General features: G+C 34.8%; 1 protein-coding gene and 2 long non-coding RNA genes across 3 annotated transcripts; 2 read left to right on the top strand and 1 right to left on the bottom strand.

Moving 5' to 3' along the window:
• Positions 1-9,050: 9,050 nt before the first annotated feature.
• Positions 9,051-9,824, top strand: LOC124434355. Its single transcript, XR_006944754.1, has 2 exons — positions 9,051-9,118; positions 9,401-9,824. It is a non-coding gene; the product is annotated as an uncharacterized LOC124434355 (long non-coding RNA).
• A 2,546-nt stretch (positions 9,825-12,370) lies between these two features.
• On the bottom strand, positions 12,371-14,410 carry LOC124434870. Its single transcript, XM_046984797.1, has 3 exons — positions 13,989-14,410; positions 13,039-13,401; positions 12,371-12,879 (listed from the first exon to the last, which is right to left on the bottom strand). The coding sequence occupies exons 1-3, from the start codon at positions 14,305-14,307 to the stop codon at positions 12,572-12,574; spliced, it is 990 nt and encodes a 329-aa protein (XP_046840753.1). The 5' UTR covers positions 14,308-14,410; the 3' UTR covers positions 12,371-12,571.
• Positions 14,411-17,909: 3,499 nt separating this feature from the next.
• Positions 17,910-22,678, top strand: LOC124434343. Its single transcript, XR_006944748.1, has 2 exons — positions 17,910-18,168; positions 21,586-22,678. It is a non-coding gene; the product is annotated as an uncharacterized LOC124434343 (long non-coding RNA).
• The last annotated feature ends 1,301 nt before the right edge of the window (positions 22,679-23,979 follow it).

Here is a 23,979-nt window from a genome sequence, read left to right as displayed (position 1 = left end):
ACTGAGAATTGTTGTCTGGACTGCGAATTTGCCGTTTGCAGCAGCTGCAATATACGTAGCTAAATTACGTAGCTATGGGTTATTGTATTCAAAAGTGTTTGCGGTTCCTTGGGGATCAATTATTGCTGAATCATGCAAATTATAAAAGTCGATTGATTTCAAACTATGACCACTTTTGATACACCGGCCTCGGTCTAATAACATTGTTTGAATGTCGTTCATTTTACTGTTACGTTCTCCAGACTTCAACGTGAAGTTGGAGATGAAAACACAAAATGGCCGCGAATCATTAAAACGGGGGAATTATATCGTTTTTTTGCCAACGGGCGTATTCAACGCCCGAAACAAAGTCCAAAGGCAAACGCTGCAAATTAGAATACAAATTTCGAGTCGAACCGATTGATTGTCACAGATTATATAAGTTGTGGAGGCGATGATGAATTGGCTGAAGCATGCTGGTCAACGCGTGAATTTGAACTGAGAGAAAAGAAGCAAATATTGAGAGTATGCAACAGGTTTGTGACATTTGATTTACTGTATTTCGTAGACTATAGGAAGCGAATGGCGATGAACATCGAGAAGATTTAGTTTCGATGTTCTACTTCTTTCGGGAAACCACGTAATTTTTCATGAAGAACTAAATAAATAATACGTTATCAAACTTTCCTCGTTTCCCATGGGAAACAATTACATAATTTGCAAGAAATCATCTCTCAATGTTTTTGTGAGTAGTTTAGAAAATTTTAAACATATTGTCAATAGATTTTATAATTCGAAAATTTGATCTTCGTGCATTTTTTAGAGCTCAAAGTCGGTGATTATTTGCCTGACCGTGACATTAAAAAAACTAGGGCGAGAGCCTAGATATGACGTCATATCGCGAATACGTTTTAAGAAAACACCGTATTTTACACATAATTTTCTCAACAGCATAGCTATATCGTTGCATTACACACGTGTATGGCATCTTGTGTCGTGGATGTTCAAAAACATCCAATTTTAAACAAAATACAGCAGATGAATTCACGATGTGACGACAAAAATAACATTAGTTACCAGCTTTTTTATTCTGGCTGTCAAACAATGAAAATGGTCAATTTTTCAATTTATCATATCTAAATGGCAGAAATGCAAAATTATGATATAGCGGGCACTTTAACACTAAACAGCTCAAGGTTTTATATATAAGTACAAATGCAACGTATTTTTAGTTGAATGTAGTGTCCCATTATAGACACTGATGAGCGAACGATGCATTGCAGTCTTCGTGAAACGTTTGAAAGACACGATATAGTAATTATCTCAAAAAATGGCGTTTGTTGAAAATGGCAACCAATTTATCGTTAAATTTGTGAGATCTTTTGAGATGTTCTGTCTCTACTCTCTTTTGCTTTTGTTGCAAGCTCACTTAAGCACGATGTAAGGCAGTAAGCACGATTACATTACTTGCAATTTAAGCAAAAGAGTACGGACAACAAAGAAAGTCAATTACTGGGGCTTTTAATTTAACAATGAGCAAAGAGCACATTTGTGCTCCAGGGAAAACTGTCGAAGGAAGAGATAATTGTGTTTAGGACCATTTTGACACAAAATTTTTGTTATTTTTCGATCTTATTTTCGATATTACGAAAGAAATGACTTAGAAACTTGACTAAAGATGTGTTTATAAAATTTTATTAATATATCTTGAATTTTTTTAACGTTTTTGTATCATTTAAACAGTGTTCACGTGCATGCATTGCGCACCTTCTTCGTTTTTCTGCTCAAAAATGCTTGATCCGCCATTTTTTGGTGGTAAATTCATTGAACTAAATACAACTGAACTAAATAGAGTTCAATGCGTAAATTACGCAAGGTCAATGGAAAGATGGAGTTTCGTAAAGGTTTTCCCTTTACAAAGCAAACTTTTTTTATAACTTTTAAAACGTTGAATGAAAGTTATAAAAAAATTTTCAAACCTTCGAAATGTTTACAAACGAATAAACGTTACATCTCTTAAAAAACATTTCACATTTATTATCTTAATGCTAATGATTCACTTTGTATCTAACAAGTCAGTAATTAAAGTCTGCACAAATCTGTGTTTTTCTGACGTATGTTTACTTACAATACTTATATCAAGTTTCTGCAATCAATTACAACACTTTGATTTATTTTCTCGGTAGTAAAATCTGTTTTCTATCCATTTTTGAACTGTTACCCTACCGTCTCTCGCACAAGTAGAACTTACAACACACTTTCTTTGCTTTGTGCAAATTATAAAATTTACAACGTTTGCAAATTACACATTTCTATTGCACCCTGTCCCAAATGTGGCCCAACAACCAATTACGACGCCCGGTGAAAGCCAACAAAAAAAACACGGGCCTTATAGGGTTAATGTAATGTAATTAACAAATAGATAACATTTAACCGTTGACTGTTTAGTTTTACAGCGGGTATGACGTCATTTGTGATAAGTGCCACGAGCCGCCGAAGTGAATACTCGTGTTTCTATTTCAAAAACAATAAATTTTCTGTGACGTCAATTCCGTGCGGTTGCACTTTTATAGATCATGGCTCTCGACCAATGAAATTGCTTAAATTCTTAAAGTAATTACGTAAGACGACAATATTTGTGCTAAACATGTCCCTCGACTGACTTTGCGAATTTCCAGTTTTGCTAGAGCTAGCTGAGCCACATGCAGAGGTGCATTAAGTGAGAGATGCAGCTTCGAAAAAATGCATTCTGTTTAACGCTCTATAGCCCGCTGCAAAAGAAAAGATATACTTTTTAATCAATAGATGGAGCGTAAGCTTTCTTAGCAAAAGTTGCTTGCATTTAGTTCCATTTATTATCCAGAGATTGGAAACAATGCACTAAATGGCATGTGCATTTCTGACAAACAAGAAAGATCCACTGAATTACAAATTATACAAATTGAATTACATAAATAACGCCAAATTTTTGCTTATTTTAAAGCGTATAGAATTACAACTTTGCATGTTGGCCATGCAGTGTTCAGATATTATAACAGGAAAAATGTATAGAGAGTATGACTTTGAATAATCTTATATCAATTTCATACTCATTGTTTTTAGAGTGATCTTGCAATTCTCTTACTTTTATAGTAGTGACAATACTGCTCTCTCTAGTATTTAGAGTTTGTATGCAGTAGCGGATTACTCAGTTGGCTAGGAAGGCTGAAGCTTAAAAGCCCGGGCTTTCGAGAGGCCCGTTGTGTCTTGACATAGTTAGTTCTTAGTTTTTGCCATTCTGGACTATTTAAATGTTCTTAATTTAGACCATTTATGTTGTTTTAAACCGTACGATCTACTGTTCAAATGCACGATGCTCAGAACTCGTGAAGTACTCGGTTTTCCAAGTTTGAATTTTAAACTTATTTCTTATTGTTCATACTATGAGTTACAAAACAAGCCGGGAATTCAAAGGCAAAGTAGCGTAAGAAACGCAAATGTCATCAAAAAACTGAGCAACTTTGTCTTAGCCTACAGGCCCCATAGTTAGTAATCAGAGCCTGTTTGTAGGTCAAATAATCAAGCTCGACGTTTATTCATACTGAAAACAACGTTAGGGTTTAATTGGAGTGTCATCAGGAACTTAAGCAATTCTCACAATTACATGTATTCTATATAAAATGCAGGCCAAAGTTACACCAATATTGACTATATGAAATGCCCAACGGCAACGAAAATAAACAGCGCGTCCATTCCACGCTATACAGCCAGCAATGGTCCATCTCTGTGATCTTTTGCGCTTGTCAAGCATATGTGCAATTCTACTAGTTTCTCCTCGAGCTTTCGGTGTTCGAATTCGAGGTTTGCAACAGACTCGTAGAAAACATATGTTCCGCGTGATAGGCAAGCCCACCATACTGCAACATGTCTCATGATGAACGACTGGATTCCTGATATTTCTTCAATAGGACACCCGTAGTGAACGTGCAACCTGTATTGATATTTGACTAAGTTATATTTTTTTTCATAATGTGATCTCTTGTATGTAGTATAGTTATTATGTAAATTATTAGTACTTCGTACGTCATATACGTATATTATAATTAAGTAAAGATCTGTATAAAAGTAATATGACAAAGCAATTAAAAAGGGAAAATCTCACAATATTAAATCTGGCGACAAAGATTATGAAGGGACGAAGAAATATGATTTGATCCTGAGAAAGATACTACATTTCGAACATGACAGCTTTGCCTAGCTTCCCGACGTTCAACCTAGAAGAACCAGACCTTAGAAAAGCTTGGGGAAAATACGTATCAAGATTGGAGAATTTGTTGTTGGCAATGAACATCACAAACGCCGCAAGAAAGAAGGCGATGCTCCTGCACTATGTCGGTGAAGAAGTTAATGAGATATTCGAAACTTTAGAAATTGACGAGCCAGATAGAGAAGAAGATGTATTTAGAAAAGCGGAGAAAGCGTTACGAAATTACTTCACTCCACAGAAGAATATAGAATTCGAAGTTTATAAGTTTCGTCAAGCGAAACAACTCCCAGGAGAAAACATATCCGCGTACTATATGAGATTGAAACAATCTTCATGAAATCCTGCGAATTTCATGAAGAAAGCAGAGAGATAAAAACTTAGATCATACAAAATGGTTCGTCTTCAAAATTGCGGAGAAAAGCGTTAGCAGACCCCGAAATAACGATGGAGAAATTAATACAAATGGGAAAAACAATGGAGATGTCAAAAACACAAGCAGAAGGCATCGAAAGCACGAATAGAATTTGGCATAAAAGAAAGCAGTTCAAGACGCCCACGGAAAAAACCTCAAATGCTTCCGAATATTCATCGAAGATCAAATGCAAATTTTGTGCTCGTGAGCATCGTCCAGGGAAAACAAATTACCCGGCATATGGAAAGAAATGTCGACAGTGTTTAAAGTGGAACCATTTTCAAGTTTGTTGCTATGAGAATCGAAGAGGCAAAGAGCGGATGCAAGACAATTATCAAAGTTCTCGCGCTGAATCAACAAAGCGAAACGGACAGATAAAACGTAATCAAGTAAGACCTCGTCAAGTGAATGCGGTGCAAGAAATAACGTCCGAATCAAGTATGGAAGATGAATATGTATTTTCAACGTTGACGGCGCAACAAAAGCTGCCGAAATTTATAGTTAAGATAAATGGTACTCCTGTGTCAGTCATGGCAGATACCGGTTCCAGCGTAAATTTCTTGGATGAAGTGAATTTTAACAAATTGAAGAAAAAGCCAATATTGCAGGAAGCAAATGAGAAAATCTTTCCTTAAGGGTCGAAAAAACAACTATCAATTAAAGGAAAATGTCAGTGTGTGGTCGAAACCGATAAACTATATGGGTTGGAGACATTTTTTGTTCTTAATGGGAATACGGGTTGCTTGATAAGCTGGAAAAGTTCTCAAAAATTGGGCCTGTTACAAATAGTTGCATCCATAGAAGGCACTACAAAGTCTAAACAGGAACCCGTTAAAGAAAAGGCACAAGAAAAAGTTAGAGAAGATACCAAAGTGGAAGAGCTAATTAACAAATATCAAGAAGTCTTTCAAGGACTGGGAAAATTGAAAGGGTTTCAAGTTCATCTACACGTAGATAAGGACGTACAACCTGTCGCACAACCTCATCGTCGGGTGCCGTTTCATGTGAGAAAAGACTTGGAGAAACAGTTAAAACGAGACGAAGAACGTGGAGTCATAGAGAAAACGGATGGACCAACACCTTGGGTTTCATCAGTCGTGGTCGTACCAAAAACAAAAAGGAGAGGTCCGAGTTTGTATAGATATGCGACAAGTAAACAAAGCAATAAAGAGAGAACGACACTTGACTCCGACGATTGGTGAAATTATAAGGAATCTAAATGGTGCTGTATGGTTAGCAAATTGGACTTAAATCAAGGCTATAACCAGTTAGAGCTCGATGCATAATCAAGATATTTGACAACCTTCTCAACACACATTGGTCTTCGGAGATTTCGACGTTTGAATTTTGGAATAAACTGTGCTGCAGAGATATTCCAAAATGCCATCAGAGAAACGTTGAATGGACTGAGAGGAGTGATTAATATCAGTGATGACATCATGGTGTTTGGCGTAGACGAGAAAGATCACGATCCAAATTTGAACGCGGTATTACAAAGAATTAAAGATCGAGGACTAACTCTTAAGAAGGAGAAATGTCTGTTTAAGAAAAGAAGTTTAATATTCCAAGGGTATGTGTTCTCAGAGAAGGGTATTGTGCCGGATCTCAATAAAGTGAGAGCAATTACGGAATGCACCAATCCTAAAGATGTAGGAGAAGTACGAAGTTTGTTAGGCATGACCAATTTTTGCTGTCGATTTATTTCACATTATGCCACAGTTACGGAGCCATTACGTCGACTTATCAAGAAAGATGCCCCATTCGTCTGGGAATGCGAGCTGCTTCATAATAGAAAATACTGAAGAAGATACAAAAATTTCAAGATCCACTAGTTTGCCTTTAGAGGATGTCATCCGAAATATAACATAGCAAGCTATCCCCATCCAAGTAAACGCACGCTTCGTGTGACAAATTTTGTTTTGCCAGCAATTCCCTCCACTTCGTCAATGATGATTTTTGCCTGTGATAGATAGTCATTACAAAGATTAATTTCCAGTTGAGCACGACCAAGCAATACTGTGTTGTTGCAACGTTCTATTTCCTCTTTTTCAATAAGCTCTAAAGTCTTTTCGTATTTCTCCTTAATCATATAAAAACACTCTTCAATATGTTCGAATTTTGGTCTATGGAGGGTCTCTGGGAAGTCTAACGTGTCTTCTACACTTTTCAATGGTCCATCTCTAAAATCGTTAGCGCCCGTCAAGCTTATGCGCAAATTTTCTAGTTTCTCCTTCAACAAGCAGTGTTGCGATTCGAGTTTTGCAATAAACTCGTAGAAAACGCTCTCTGTGTCCAGAAATGGCCTGAAACACAGGACAAATGCGACCAGGGTTAACCCACCAAACTGCAACAGGTCCAATGACGAATGACTGGATTCCTGATATCGCTTGAACAGAAAATGAGCAATGAACGCCCAACCTGTATTTGAAATTTGAATGATCGAGTTCCCTGTTTTGGAATATAAATTTATCTGCCTTAAAGTGTGCTCGTAAAATGACAAAATAACTAATATGGGAGCGAACTCCAAATAGGCTTTAATGCAATGAATATAAATACAATTACAAGGCTAAATCTAACCTGCACCACGCATAACACGCAAACTCCATTTAATGGTTTTCATTTTACCAGCAAGCTCATAAATAGCTTTTTCTGCCCCGTTCAATCGCCGGCTACACAAATCAATATTCGTTTTTGCTTCCCTAATCTGTTGCACCAACAATGAAATGCTTAAATTGCTCAGTGCAGATTCCAATGAATTCAATCAGGAATCATATGGTTGAATGTGGAATGGACAATCACCATAAACAATTTAAGAAGATCAAGATCAATGTATGCTATAAGCTTGCATTAATTCCTATTACACATTTACTGTGAAAATGTCACACTGTTTTTTGTTTACCTGCTTATTTTGAAAATTGAATGAATAATTTTTTATCAGGAAAGTTTTTCTGGAACTCCATTAATGTCTGAACTGCATGAAATGTTTCCTGACTTCATGATACTGCCATAGAAGAAGCTGTAAGAGTTTGTGAGGGAGACATTGAAGTGTCAGTTTCATTATTGTTGGATCACAGTAAGTACTTACATCATTATATCAAGTTCCATGTATGGGATTATCAATATATTTTGGTCGTAGCATAGACTCCATTAAGGCTGAATGGCGGATGTGCAAAGACAAATATTTTTTTAACAACTACCTCCAGATAATGAATGAATTTATCTTAATTATTTTCAAAAGAAACAAGTTGTAAATGATTTGACATAGTTTTCTTGATTGGTTGAAAATGATGTTTTGCTTCATGCATGACTTTTAGCTTGTTGTTTTAACTGGCATTATGCTCCTGCAACACAATTTGGTCTCAATATGAATAAAGTTGAACATGCTTACTGTGATTTTTGCATGTTGTATTTAGGTGTAGAAGTTGTGATATTGGTAAGCTTAGTCTAGCAAATACTTGCTGGGTTGTATTGCTACAATAAACATTTGACTGGTTTTCTATTTAAGAACAAAAGAAGACAATCATTGAAGAGTATCGAGATGCTTCAATTGTCAATGACAGTCCAGTTTTTCGAGTTTATGTCAACCGCATGGCAAGTGACTTTGCCAATGACATTTTGGAATTTAAAAAAATCACAGTAGTAAGTTGTGTGCTTGGTTCAGCGTAAAGTTTGAAAACAAAACTTCAGTTGGCAGTGGTCCTATGCGAGAATTTTTCAGCCTAGTAATGAAAATGATTCTTGATGGTTTTCCATTGAATGGTGAAGAAAGGCCCAAAACTCTTGTTTTTGAAGGAGAAAATGACCATAAAGTTCCTGTAGCCAACTCACTTTTGAGAAGTACAGGCTTCTATAAGTGCATTGGAAGAATGATTGCACATTCTTTCCTACATGCTAGATCACCACTATTTGGAATTTCTAAAGTAGTTGTTGATTATTTGGTATGTGACAAAGATTAGATTCCTTTAATAGAAGTTGTGGATATACCTGACATTGACCTGAGGATCGCATTGAATGAGGTTTGAAAAGTTTTATTGCACCTGAGCATTGCCTTTCAGTATTTTTTTGAGCTAATGTGTTTTATGACATAGTTGAACAGCCTTGGCAAAGATGAAGCTCCTGGAACTGCATTGAAAGATGTTTAACTCAGTACAGAGATGAAGCTTCAATTTTAGATACATCATTCTCTGGTGCAAATTGTCATGTTATTGCTCAGCAAATCATGTTACATGTTGTCATTACCCGTAGAAAATCAGAATTGCAAGATCTAGCTGATGTAATGAATGACTTTGGACTGGTTGATTTCCTGAAGAAACACAAAGATGTTGTTCAACCACAACTTTTTCCGCAATCAGCTGCTTCTCTTATTAATAAAGACGACTTAAAAAGAATTATTGAAATTGAAGAAGTAGAAGGCGTTCATTGTAATCAACTGATGTTGTTTTTGAAACAATACATTGATCTAATTGATGGGACAACTAGTGGTAAGTGTTTTGGTAGAAAGATGCAGGGAAGGTTGTAATTGGTTGTAGTCAGTCTATGTATGTGTTTTTTGTGTGAATATGGTTTGCTTTTTAATATTTGCACCACAACTGATTATATATTATATGTTGGAGCAGCAGTAGCTTTATCTGTTTGAACAATATCAATGTCAGTAATATTTTCTTTCTTTTAAATTGGACTTTTGCTTTCTCCAAAAAAAACTTAAATGTTTGACTGTTTGAGGTACTAGTTATATTAATACTTTAATACTTGTCCATTCCTAGGGGCAAATCTTAAAGATCTGTTGTCTTTTTGGACTGGGTGTGATTTACTGCCTGCAAATGGTGCAATCCTGCATCTCAAAGTTGACAGAACAAAAGATCGTAATCTGCTGCCAGAAAGTAGAACTTGTTTTCATTTGTTAGTTCTTCCATGTTATGAAAACTTCGATGAACTGAAAGCTAAACTAGATAGAGATTTGCAATTTCGTTCTAGAGGATTTACAAATATTTGATCTTGGAACAGTTTATACATCTCTTTCAGCAATAACATAGCTTGTTACAGCTAATATGGATGATGCACAAAATTGAAATATTTTTATTCTTTGTTTTGGATATCATTTTTATAGTTAAAGACTTAAAGTGAAAATGTTAATGTTTCATTAAATTTTGTTCTGTCAGTGCATTAGCATTTATGTGCAAAAAACCATTTTCTGCTAAAATGTTTGAATAATCAACATAATGAAAAATTTATAGCATTCCTTGCCATATATATCTTGTTTTGTATTATCTGAATTGACACCAACGAACAATAGGTCAAGTAGCTTTTCTTGTTTTGTGAGTTCACAATGTCACTCGTCTTTCTGGTGCAGTCTGGTATTTACAAACTGTAGCAACTCAATGTATATGTCAGCACCATTATGATTAGGAGGCCTTAAAGGATTAATGGTTCTTTGCAGCTCATCAAGATCTATTTCATTCTATGGAATGTTGGTTTCTGGAACAATCACTTGTTGCTGATCAGTTTCATGACATGCGTAATTTTGTTTAAAGGTGGGTGGGAATTCTTGGTTTTCCTTAATGAATTGGAACATTAAATTAGATTTTGACTTCAACATACATCAATTAGCTTTGCATCCAGTCTGATGATTATAATGTAAAGCATAGTCTAAAAGTAAAGTCATGAGTTAGTCAAGTCATGATAGATTTCTTTCTGTTCTTATGGGAAATCTATTGTAAACTTCCTGGAAAAAACACATAATGCAATGAAAACACATGTTCTTCATTTGATGGATCCAATATTCCATTACTTTCTATATGATAGAATAAATGATAAAAAAGACTTGTACAACCAACAAAAGATCTCGCCAAAAGCGCTCAATCCGTTGGTTGTGCACACTTCTTCCGGTAATATGACTGCCACGACCGGGTCCTCGCAAATGGTGGTTTAACATAAATTGAGCAATACCAACATTTTCACCTCCTTTATCATTTCTTTCTCTGGATGGCAGTCCATATTGAGATACACCAGATAGAAATATACTTAGAACAGTATCAGCTCGATTGTTTGTGCTACAGCAAATAAATACCAGCAAACGTGAATAGCCATCTATTCCTGCATGAGTCACAAATCTCCATTTAAAAATATGAAACTACTAGCACATTTGTATGCAAAACTGAGATTTATTAACGCCCAAAATTTGGTAGTTTTTAGTAGCCCACCTAATCAATTTGTGATTGCCATCAACATGCCAAAGTGATAAGGGGCTAGTAACATGATATTTACGTCTGTGCACTGCTCTAAGAGACAAAGCAAGAAAAAATGTACCCTGTAGATCAACTCTTCGCATCATTTCACGAATCCTGTCTTGCTGAATTCGCAAACCTCTTGCTAACAGCAATCCTGACATACGTTTGTAGCCAAGATTGGGAAACTCTTTCGTTAAGTTTCTTATGACCAACTCGAGATCTGAATCGTTAACGTCAGAATAACAATTAGAAACTGATAAACCAAACTCATTCATCCTCCTTTCATTGGTTCTTTTGCTGACTTCCAGAAGATTTGCCGTATCTTTCACTGTAAAACGCTTATCCAAAAAATAACGCAGAATATCTTCGTTTACTTCATACATTGGTTGCCCTGGTGTGCAGTTCTGAAAACTTGAGGGCAGTTCAATGAAGAAGATGGATTAATATCATGATGAACATTGACATTTAAAAGTTCTTTTGCGTTTGAGATTAACTGCAGAACAGCCTCTTCAAGCTCAAATGCTTCAGCAAATCGCAACGTAGTATGGTAAAGAGAATAAATACGAAAAACGCAAAAATCCCGATCTGGACTTCCTTCGAGGTCAGCAATACAACCCAAAATAGAGTTGCGAAGGAGTCTTACAAAGTATAACCTGTCGGCCATGTTTTAGGATAGTAGATTTGTAGGTAAAACAATTGGTTTATTTTGTTTTCATTATTACCGCACAAAGAAAATAAATTATAAATAAATCATAATGTGATCGAGTAAAATTTGATGTTTTGCGAGTCACGAATAATGCTACGTCATCATAATGGAATGTTCAACAACAAAATGCGTTTTAACGGAAATTGAACAGGACAAAATCCGATTATGAAATTCCAGAATGGAATATGATCAAGACAAATGCACATTGCAAAGGACAAAATGCGCATTAGTAATTGGAAAATGTAGCTATTAATTTTGGCGGAGATCACCCTCCATAGGTGGTCACGAATAATGTTTTGTCATTCTTGTTGGAATTTCATGTGGTGACCAATCGTGTTTCATCATTTATAGCATCATCATCATATGTCGTTTTACATTAAAAGGAAATGCCAATGCAGCTGCAGCAATGCGGCAGAATCATCCGTTTTCAATTTTTAAACATCAAAAGAAGAACGTTAAATTTGTCCATCGTCACATTCAACTAATCCCTTTTTTTTCACAATGTACTGTATCGGTCAAATTGCCAATGTTGTCATGTGAAGTCGTGGAAAGAAAAGGTTCAATGGTAACAGCGAAGAAAGATAGAATGTTATTTACTCGTAATTCGTCATTTTTCAAGAAGATAGAAAATGGGAAAAGTCTAGGAGAACCCATTGAGGAAAGTATAAAGGAAAAAGAACGGCGGTATCCTTTGCGTACAAGAAAAGCCCCTATTCGATACGGACAAGTTGAAAGTTAATTTAGAGATAGCTATAAAAGAAACAATTAATATTTTCATATACGAACTTATAGACACAAAATACAAAAAAAAATATATTTAATTAGTTTGGGGAGAGGTGTAGTGTAGTTATTATGTAAATTATTAGTATTTCGTACGTCATATTACGTATATTATAATTAAGTAAAGATCTGTATAAAAGTAGTATGACAAAGCAATAAAAGGGGAGAAATCTCACAATATTACATCCAGTATTAACACTTCGTGGCTCAATTGACATTGCTCAATATTGTAAATTGTAGGCTACAGGAACATCATAACTGGGATGACCCCTGTTTTTCAAAGGTCCATCTCTAAAATCTTTAGCGCTAGTCAAGGTTATGCGCAAATCTTCCAGTTTCTCCTTCAACAAACAGTGTTGCGATTCGAGTTTTGCAATAGACTCATAGAAAACGCTCTCTCTGCTTGGAAATAGGCACATCCATAGGCCACCCGCGACCAGGGTAAGCCCACCAAACAGCAACAGGTCCAATGACGAATGACTGGATTCCTGATATCGCTTGAACAGAAATAAAGCAGTGAACACCCAACCTGTAATTGAAATTTGAATGATTGAGCTCCCTTCTTTGGAATATAAATTTATCGGCCTTAAAGTGTGCTTGTAAAATGACAAAATAACTAATATGGGAGCAAACTCCAAATAGGCTTTAATGCAATGAATATGAATACAATTACAAGGCTAAATCCAACCTGCACCACGCATACCACGCCAACTCCATTTAATGGTTTTCATTTTACCAGCAAGCTCATAAATAGCTTTTTCTGCCCCGTTCAATCGCCGGCTACACATATTGATCTTCGTTTTAGCTTCCCTAACGATGTTGTCAAACTGCATGCCCTTTAGGAAATCGATGCTTTCACTATCTTTAAGCATTTCTTGAAGCAAGCTGCTCGCATCTGCGACTAAACGCTCAATGGATTTCTGGTGGTCTTTGACATCTTCCAAACACTGCACTATGTATTGACGCTTTCCTGGAAACGGATCTTGATCGCTTGTCAGAAATGCGCTGGCTATTTCCATTATCACGAAGATTTGAGCGTTGTTCCCGATATCTGAATAATTAATGGCAAAGGTACTGATGAGAAATAGATGCAAAATGGTTCAACAACATGGTTTTTAAAATTCTTAAATCTTCTTAGTTAAACTGCACCAAACATTATGGACACACACTGGTTGCATTAAGGCAGTCAAAAAGTTAATTGCTTACACAGTTGGAATACTTCAAAATGCAATGTAGGTTTTCCCTAAGAAAGCAATTTTAACGTTAATTGCGACATAAAATCGTTGCGTTTTAAAACTTTCTCGGTTTCTCCTTTATATATTTTGGATCATTAAAATTTAGCCAAAGAGTAATTCAAGTTCATTCCATATTTGGAAGTTAAGTTGGCAACATACGAACTTGTTCCAAAGCCATCATCAGAGAATCATAATATGAACCCTACTACGAACTTAAGAATTCATAATACGAACTTGGCAACCATGCTTTCAGAAGCCACGTCCAGCCAACCATTTTAAAATGTAAAAGAAAAAGCAGATGCCAAAGAAAATCACCATCCCAAAATCCCATATTTTTGTCAAAACAAGAAACGTAACAAGTAATAATTTTCAACGTAAAAGAACACGTGTAAATTCTACTCACCTGTTAAATTATACAGTCCTCTCAATATTTGCTCTAGTTTTTTTGCACCCATGTACATATTTTGACCTTTGTGTTCAAGCCATTCCAGAGTCACGTCAAAAGCTTCTATAAATTTTGACAACCAATTTATTTGATTCGACCTTTCTCTTTCATTTTGGTGGCGTTTGACTTCGGGAGTCGAGAACAACAACTGGTCGCCCAAAGAACGAGCTAATTTCCCGACTTCTTTAATTTCCTTACAATTAACAGTCGCGTCCATACTTGCGTTTTCATCCCCAAGTTCAAGCAGTTGGTTTTTTAATAGCTGTCTGGCTGCCATAAGAGTCAAATGAATAATATTGAAACAAAATTTGTCATGTAAGTCTTGTGTACGATGTTTTGAATGTGTTATGTGGTCGGCACTTTGATCACGGTCAACTAATGTACGCGCCCACATATTATTCTTAAGATGTCAGCGGTAAGTAACAATTGACGAATATTCATGTATATGTAATTACCATTTGTAAATACCTAATAAGCTGTGACAAATCACTAAAATATAGAATAACCATTGAGAATAACAAGTTTCATATACGTATTTAACCGATATGCGGCTAAATGACGCGAAGAATTCTTTTTTCGATTTCAGGTTTGGACAGTTTTACTTTTTTACACATCTATTGTTTTGTATTCTTTGTATTTTACATATATTGTCATATGCTCAACGATTTTAAATCATCATAACGATACTCGATGAAGCAATGAACAATATACAATGAACGTAACAGTGGCGTATCCAGCCCGTTTTATTTAGCTCTGCTATACAATTATTTCTTTGTTCACTAACTGTAAAAACAACAGATTTCTAAAGAAATGTTTAATGATAATAATATCAAATTTACATACGACGACCAAATCATCTTCAGGGCTCGCTACACAACTGTGTAAAATTTATAAGGTAAATTTATTATTTCTACATTTTCTAGACTGTATTAGTTATATGTCCCCAGTTAGTTGTAAAAATAAATACCATGTCCATGATTCACAAATAGAAAATGTTAATTTTGAACATGATTTTTCAAGGGGCTCCAATTTGAGCAATTACAGTGTAGATGTTTGCAAGCAAAAGTGAAGCGATACATGATTATTTTTATGTTGGATGCTTACAATTACTATATTCTCACAGAATATAATTTTTTGAATGGCAGGTTTGCATTGCATTCTCAATGTGGGGAAACATCTCGATTTTTTGTTCTTTAAAGTATTTGACCAGATGCACTTGCATCTTCTTCTGCAGCCAAGTAACAGAGCAAGGGTTCACACCATTAGCCAAAGCAACAACATTTGCCACTGCAAAAAGACCATAATCTGATGATCCTTTTTGATGTTGTTGGAGAATCACTTTGACGTTTAAAGAACCATCCTGTTCTTGAAGGTTTTTGTAAACATTCTGGAGTTGCCTTTTTAATGATGAATTCAGGTTGGTACTCATAGATTCAAAGACTACTATTTCACCAGTTATGGATGTAGAAACCACCCAGTGGTGACCAATATTGTGACATTGAATTGCTTGGGTGATATTTTCAGGAATATTTATGAGTTTGTTACTGTATGTGACTGCTACGACTGTGTTCAGACCTCCCACTCCGGTACCAAGATCACCTATTAATTTCTGTGCTGCATCAATATGGTCATCTGAAAACCATCCATTTAAATTTAGAAGCATGTCTTTCTGAGCATATGACAACTTTATTCCTTGAATATCTACCCAACACTCCTCAGAATTTTCAATTTTCTCATTGTTGTTCATTTTCATCTTTTTTGCTAGTTGCTCTTCAATTACTTTTAATTTGCATTTCTCATGCTTCTCTTCTTTTTCAAGCTTCTCTTCAAATACTTCAATCTTTTCACTTTCTAAATCAGCTGCTCTTCCCACTCGTTTACCTGGACACCTCTTGCATTTTCTTTTTGGCAAAGCAGATTGTGTCCTACACTTTGAAATTTGTTTCTTTTTTGTAGATAAAGACTTGTTTTTCAATGAAATTCCATTTTCCTCAGGATGATTTTTTCTTGTTTATTGTATTACCTCTTGTAACATCTCCAGGGTTTTGTCCAAAACTTTCTCATCATCCAAAATGTAAAGCTCATCCTGAATTTGTTTGACTTTTTGAACACACTTATTTCTAACATTTTGGATTGAGTTGGAGCAATAATCTGTTGTGATAAGAAAGCAGTCAGAAGAATGAGCTTTTTCATAATTAGGACATTGCGCAAAGTTTCCTGGCAGTGACTTGTGTTTGATATCAGTCTGAGTTGGGCTTATATTGGCTTTTGGTTGAATTATATGGGGATCTAAAGTAAATAGGGGATGATTGGAAAACTTCACTCCAATTGATTCCTACCCAACATTTGGTTGTTGAACAACAGCACAGATGTGTTTACAAGGCATCTTCCGACTCCTGTAATCAAGACATTGGCAGGAAGGCATTTGGTCGTTTGATCCCAGAAAAACTTGATATGTGGATGATGAGCTTGTGACAGTGAAATGTTTTGTCGTTTCCATCTTGATGTTTTTACTTGGAATGTCAGATTCCATCCGTTGAATAATATGAGAAACAACGTACTTTGGTCTATTGTGCAGGAACTTTGGGATTTGTTTGCTGTAGGACTTGTACGAATCGGATGATTTGATATTCTGTTCCTTATATCTATAAAGAGAAAATTGTAAGTACACTTATACTTTTTTGATTATCGTTAAAGCTCACTGATTGCGAAAATGGCAAAAAGTTCATACTACATCTAATTTTTAAGATCGGAAGTTAACGGATTAACTCGGAAATGTTCGGAAACTCTTGGAAGTCTTCGGAAAACACGGCATTATCTTAAAATCGTCGTTGTTTTGAAAGAGCTGTCGAGCTATGAAGATTTATATATATACATTCTTTATGAAAATGATGAAAATGCAAAAATGCATAGTATTTACAAAAGTTCACAAAAAGTTCACAAACTTTTAATGTTCATGAAAAGTTAATGAAGAGAACAAAAAGTTCACAAATCTATGAACTTTGTTCACGATCTGGCAACACTGTTGGCATTTTCTCAAAACCCAATCAAGTCAGTTTTAAAATCATTATTTAGGGGAAATTCCTTAGTTTTGAGGGGTTTCCCCAAGTTGCTTTTCTTTGGGAGTTTCATATTTCTGCTCAAATTCTCGTGTTCCTTATTTGGAAGCTCCCTCTGTTGTGATGGAATTTCCTAATCGCGTTTCGGCTGTGGCGTGTGCATATCTCCTCATCATCAAGCAGCGGTATCATGTTGTGCGCATGAATAAACTTAAACTTAGTTTATACAGTTCTCTCAAAATCTGTTCCAGTTTTTTTGCGTCCAAGTTCGCTCTTTGGCCTGTGTTCTCCAGCAATTTCAAAGTCGTATCTATAACTTTTATAAATTTAGACGACCAACTGGTTTGGCTTGATCTTTGCCTTTCATTTTGGCAGCGTTCAACTTCGGGTTTCACATCGCCAACTTCAAGCATTTGTCGCTCGTCTTGGTTTAATATTTGTCTGGCTGCCATAAAAATGAAATAGAATATACTCAATCAAAGTTTCTTATCTCGTTATATTGGTATTGTTAAGGAGGGGGGGTGTTGGGGTGTTATGATATTAAAGCGCTTCTGTTTGTGGATTTTATATAACGTGATTCGACACAATCGGAAACACGAAAATAATAAGTCAATTGACCTTATATGGATAATGTTATTAGTAATCTATTTATTTTTTCTCTTTAACTTTTGTACAACTTACAGCATGATTAAGGAATGTTGTCACATGCAAGTTAAAAATGAATTATCTTGGAGAAGTCCTGGGAAATTCCCTTTGCTATATGGGCTTCCCCTAGCTTTTTGCCCTAGCTTTTCTAATTCTTCAAATGCAAATATATTTCGGGAACTCTCCGTGTTTTGGGAAAAAGCCAAAGTTGTGCTTTCTCACATTCTATCATCTTTCTCTTGACCGTTTTTTTCAGTTTTTCGGTTGTATTTTGAAGCCGGTTTTCACAGTTCAGGCAGAAAGTTAGAAAATGGAATAAACCGTCATTTTCCAATTGATTGAAATCATAGTGGTGACGAGGGAAAACTTTGCAGAATTCAATTACTTCATTCATGTTTTTCCTGGTGTCAGGTGGCTTCGATGACAAGTACTAGGTAATCACCCGTCATTATTTACTTGAGTTAACCTGGCTTGACCTTGATGCAATTGTAATTGGCATGATAGAAGTAAGTTTACACTTGCGATATAAAGTTCTTACAAACTAATGAGCACAATTGGTCAAATTATTATATTATGGAGCCGATGAGATTAAAAAAATGCTCGTGATTGTTTCACAATGTTATTTATACAAAATATTATCAACGTTGCGACTTGCTGTTGTTGATCAATGATCAGATACAACATGACAAATGCCTATTTCAAGAATAGATTTTCATATTTCAAATATGATTCATCCTGGAGCTCAGATATAGCTACGGTTCTGGTAATAGATTGAAAGATCTGCTGGTCAAATTTTGTTTAAGACTCTTGTATTTTGATGTTATCAAACATATTTGTCACATTATATAAATATTAATGTTAACATATTATAAAACAGCAAAGCAACATTTTACAAAGTTTGAGCAATTATGTAATAGCTTATAAATGCTTTCACTGAAAAATGTTTAGAAAAAGCTCCGATTTTTGTCGCCAGTCAGAAATGATTTAACTTTTTCCATTTTTCCCGATCTCTGTATAATAAATGAAACAAATTGTATGCAACTTTTTCTATTATTGCCTACGCTGTTCATCAGCTTGTCATGATTAGTCCATCAGTCTTCTTAGTTGTAGCCATTCTGACCTTAATTGGTTTTATATTTAATGAGTAGTTGGCAAACTATTTGAAATAGGTAGCTATAAGAGTCGTTGAAATGATTTATAGGATATTTTAGGAAGTTTCGAAAAATTACCATGCAGCACAGTGCAAAGATAACTTTCTCCCATGTCATAAGCAATCCCTAAACTTTACAAAAATTAGCTATTTGTCTAAATTCTTATTTCAATTGAAGGAAAGCTTTGGCGGACTCTTTGTCAACAAATTTGGGCTTACAAACTTAAGTGCAAATTAGTGGAGATGTGTGTCAAAGAGGTTTTGAAAGGCTTTTTTAGACCAAATATATGAAAAATATCCGTTGACGTAAGACGAAACGTTTTTCAGACTTCTTCAAGTAAGATATAACAATATTTGAATGGTGTCTTTCTTGTGCTATCAATCAATTAATCTTGTTTGTTAAATGACGAATTTCAAGATGTCTGTATTTATAAGTAAATGTGTAACCGAAAAGTTGAAAGTTAGCTACGTCACGGACACCATGTTAGTGGTCTTATGCAAAAGAATACTTTATCAATGTTATTGTGGGCACCACATTGTGTTATGATTCCACGGAGTTTGGTTGCAACAAATTAACATTTGATTGTAATTTTTGAAAATGTGTTTTATGAAGTTTCACATACCAGTGCATAAATACAGTTATATTCTTTTGGGGGATTGCCTCAACTTTCTTTGAGCATATAAACGATGAAAATGCGGCGAGGATTTTTTGTAATCCCTAATGACAATAGCTAGTTTTGAGTATTTGGCTTAATTTTGGTAACAGGTGTTTTCAAAATGAGCGTGCAGGGTGCAGGGTGATTGGTAACCCAAACTTTAAACGTTGAAGTACAGTTATTGCTCTGCTGCCAAAGCAAATATCAGTAACGATTTGATTTTTTCATTTTTGATATTTGATTCGAATAGAAATATTTTAGAATATATTTAATTGTACACAAAATCAACATTTCGAGACAGTACTCTATAGAAGATAAGATATTTTTTACAATTGCTCATATTGGCGTAGCTATATTGTTTCTTTTGGATGATGATTTGTGCATCTATAAATATATAGACATGTTTTGATTAAAACAGATGAACTTCAATGTGTAGACATAACATGTTCAACCAAAGTGCTTTTTGAACAAACGTGTACACAAATATTTTGAAGTTTAAAGGAATAACTAAATACTTATTGTATGCATTCTCTATGCAAATTCACTTAAACAATTTAAGTGTTTTTTCTGCACTCATCCACTTTAAAGACTCTTAAAGTTTTTTAAAACCTTTTGTAATCTTTGAATCTTTACTTGCTTTCTTCCTTCTTATTGTTCAAATGGAAAATTTTACTTTTGATTATTATTATCACATCTAAGACATTGTAAATTAACCAATGGCAAAGACACTGAACCTATAAACTTGTATGTGTTCTTTGCACAAATAGCTCGAACAAAACTTTTAAAAAAATATTTCTCGAGCTTAGTGAGCTCTAAAGTCATATTTTATATTGGTGAGAGCCATTTAAGTGGTTTGTAAAATGTGTTGGTGAGTTGCAAATTACAAACATTAATTTTTCGCGTGGAATACATAGCCAGCTATATTTCACACGAATTACAGCCAAAATCTTTTTCGAATTATAGAAAATTTTTTGCTGACTCCTTTTGCCTGCAAAATTGGATTGCGCACAAATTTTAAGTGCAGTTGATTAAAACGATAGGTGAAAGAAAGTTTTTGAAAGGTTTTCAAGCAGAGGTTAAAGCGCAGAATAGAAAGTAAAATGCTGAATAGGCGGCAAAATATAGTCATAAGTATTTATAGCCACTGTCAAAAAATACGTTGCTCAGTTTTAGTTTTTGAACCTATATTTATGGCACTTAGTTACAATCACAAAAAATAAAAATTCACTATTTAAAGAGCCTTTTGCACTCCAAGTTGAAATATTGACAATTTTTAGTGTTTGACCGCCAGTATAAATATATAAAAAAGCTGGTACTAATGTCGTTTTAAACGTCACATTACGAATTCTTCTGTTGTATTTTGTTTAAAAGTGGATGTTTTTGAACATCCAGTGTTTTCTTAAAGCGTCTTCCCAATATGACGTCACAACCATATCAATGACATGTGCCTTTTGCAGTGGCGGATTAATAATCACGGGGCCTGTAGGCTAAGATAAAAATGTTTATTCCTCTGACTAAGTTCAGTATCTTCCCAACGCTGGCGCTCATCTCAGTTCCTTTGCTTTTGCTTTTCTTGGCTTGGGTTTGTAAATTATAACGTGAACAATAGGGAATAAATTTATAATTTAAACTGGGGAAACCCACTACTTTATAAGTTCTGAATATCATGCATTTAAACCATAAATTGTACGGTTTTTAGCAGCTTATAAATGGTCTGAAATAGGCACATTTAGCGAGTCTGGAATAGCAATTAGTAAAAACTAATTATGTCTAATTACAACGGGGCTCTCAAATCTCAATAACCCTGACCTGTAGGCTTCAGTCTACATAGCCTACTTAGTAATTCGTTACTGACTGTTTGGATAATTTTTAGCAAAACTTTATGTTGTATTTGCTTTGCGCAAAGATGTGTTCCTTGACTTATACATCTTCATTTATACCTTAAAAGATCATATCATGATACATCAAACCAAGTGTTAAAATTAGAAATAATACTGAGTGAACATTCTTGAAATGTAATCTAACTTTTTACAACACTCTTGTAGATTGTAGAAGTAAAATTCAACTGGCAGAAGAAGTTGTTGAACAGTTGTGCGTCGTTTGATGATGTATTTGTATATATGTTTCCTTGATAAAAATAATAAAAGACATCTCATTCATATATACCTTTTATCGCCCCGTAAAATTTCTTTACGATCTTAGAAATGTAAATTCCATAAGATAATTCCATTTCTCTACCTAAGCAAACATACAAGGCAGTGTAAACGCTCGTGTATTTTACACACAATTGTACAGATCTACATAAAGAACTAAACTCGAAAAGGGAACTTAAGCTATTATTGCAAACACAAGCTTGAAATTGATTTTGCAAACATAATTCATTCATATCATTGATGTATTCGAGATTGCCTACGGAATAGGTGCTGTTTTGGCTCTTTTAATAATCCAAATACTTTATTGATGAAAACAACGTACTCCCGTCGCCCGGAAGTGTTGCAATATATAAATTGCGTTAGGCAATTTGTGATGTATACATAAAAAGGCAATGTAAATAACATCTTCATAAGCGTACTGTAATTTGATTTTGAAGTTAAGAAATTGGAAATCTTCTATGTATCTTATTATTAAAGTTAAAAAACAAAGTGTCCTAAACATTGGTAATTTTGTGCGTCGTATTGATGATGGGAAAACATGGACAAGGGCTACCTAATGGTGCTCCTTCTATGACCTGCGTTTTAATAAGCTTTGGTCACCACAAGAATTGTGACCTTAATTGACAGAAGATAGACACTTCCCCATACGAAATAAGAGTTGAAGTTGTCGACAGCGCCGTTCGTCTATTCATTGAAGGAACTATACAAGGATTTCTTATTCAAACCAGACAAAACAATTCAAGTCCGGCTTTGGGAGAATTTAAGCTACCTGAAGGATTCAATTCAATCGCTCGATACCAAAACTGCACACACGAAAACGCTTTTATCAGAAGTGAATTTTCGTCGTATATTACAAATTCCGAAATTAGAATTAAACTTATTATATTGAGTAGAATTTACTAGGCCAAAGTATTTGTAAAATCTTTATTCGTCAAGCATTACGTACGTTTATTACGTTAATTAAATTACACATTCCTATATGCAAGATATGTTCAAAACAATGATTACAAAGACTATTGCCGGAACTTCGTGACGTTGTCATGCAGTATCTATGGAGTATCCAAGGTTAGGCAAAATAAATTATGGCCACTAATTTTGAATTTATAATATCTTAATAAAAATCCATTTGTTGTGAAATTCAAAAGTTAAAATCTTACCAATAGATAGACTGTAGTAATTTATTTTGCTTAACGCTGGATACCTGCATTGACACACATCAATAAGTTTCCACGACTTAGCTTATACTATATCTATGCTACGCTTGCACAAACTCATGATGTATTTTGGGTGAAGCTGAAAGCAATCCAATCAATCTTCCAATATACAAAACCGAATATACTAGCCGAATATACAAAACCAAAACTATATCAACAATGTTTAAATGCAATCATGGATTATACTTCACCTACTACCTATAACTCGACAGCAAAACAACAACCTAAGATATTTGGCGGTTGTCAGGTTATATGTATATTGACTAGTTTTTTGTGCACTAGCCGATTATGTACAACTAGCCGAATATACAAAACAAAAACTATATCAACAATGTTTAAATGCAACATCGTCACTGACATCATAATTTAGTTCTCAGAGATAATGACACATGCAGTTGGAAAAGCATTCATTATCTTTACATAAATTGGCTGCAATCAAATACCAAAATAATCAACTGAAAAATTCCTTCATTCCTTAGAGGAAGACTTGCTATTAGTTGTGAGTGGGCTGAGTTTATTAATCATTCGAACTGATATCATGCAGTGATAGCCATGTAAAACAGAATATCAAATTATAGTCCTTTGCAGTCATTCAGTTATAGTAAGCTGACAAAGTTTTGGTTGGTGGATGTAAATTTTAGAAGCGTAGTTTTATGTCCATTTATAATTATCAGAGAATAGACTATTGATAACAATGATAAGTACACAATATCTGTTATTAAATCTTTCTACGTCAAATGGCATATTTAAGGTATAGCTAAATATACATGTAACGACGCTGCACCCGTTTACAAAGAGTATGAATTCAGAAAACTTTTTCTATCTGATATTAACGTTTGAATTGTATTCAGATTTTTGCCAACAACAAGCAACCTTAGTAAAACAGCAATATAAGAACTTCATGAAGCAAACGATCACTGTTGAAATGCGCGTCATTTAGCAATGGTGTAGCTATACTAACGCCGAAAACGATAAACGTCACAGAAAACTTTGGTTGACTATTATTAAATTTCATTATATTCATATTTTACCAATCATGTACAAAAGTTTTAGCATTTGTTTGCAATGGGTC

The sequence above is a fragment of the Xenia sp. Carnegie-2017 genome, unplaced genomic scaffold (genome assembly GCF_021976095.1).
Source record: "Xenia sp. Carnegie-2017 unplaced genomic scaffold, XeniaSp_v1 HiC_scaffold_14, whole genome shotgun sequence".
Classification (NCBI taxonomy): Eukaryota; Metazoa; Cnidaria; class Anthozoa; order Malacalcyonacea; family Xeniidae; genus Xenia; species Xenia sp. Carnegie-2017.
The sequence above is the reverse complement of the archived record's forward strand: the minus strand, read 5'-3'. Positions and strand labels throughout refer to the sequence as shown.

Bases quoted from the DNA above. Each gene is read 5' to 3' on its own strand.
- LOC124434870 (XM_046984797.1), bottom strand. From the start codon at position 14,307: ATGGCAGCCAGACAGCTATTAAAAAACCAACTGCTTGAACTTGGGGAT. The intron at 13,402-13,988 runs GTGAGTAGAATT...TTAATTATTCAG, and splicing joins AGGACTGTATAATTTAACAG to ATATCGGGAACAACGCTCAA. The intron at 12,880-13,038 runs GTTGGATTTAGC...TTTCAATTACAG, and splicing joins GCGTGGTATGCGTGGTGCAG to GTTGGGTGTTCACTGCTTTA.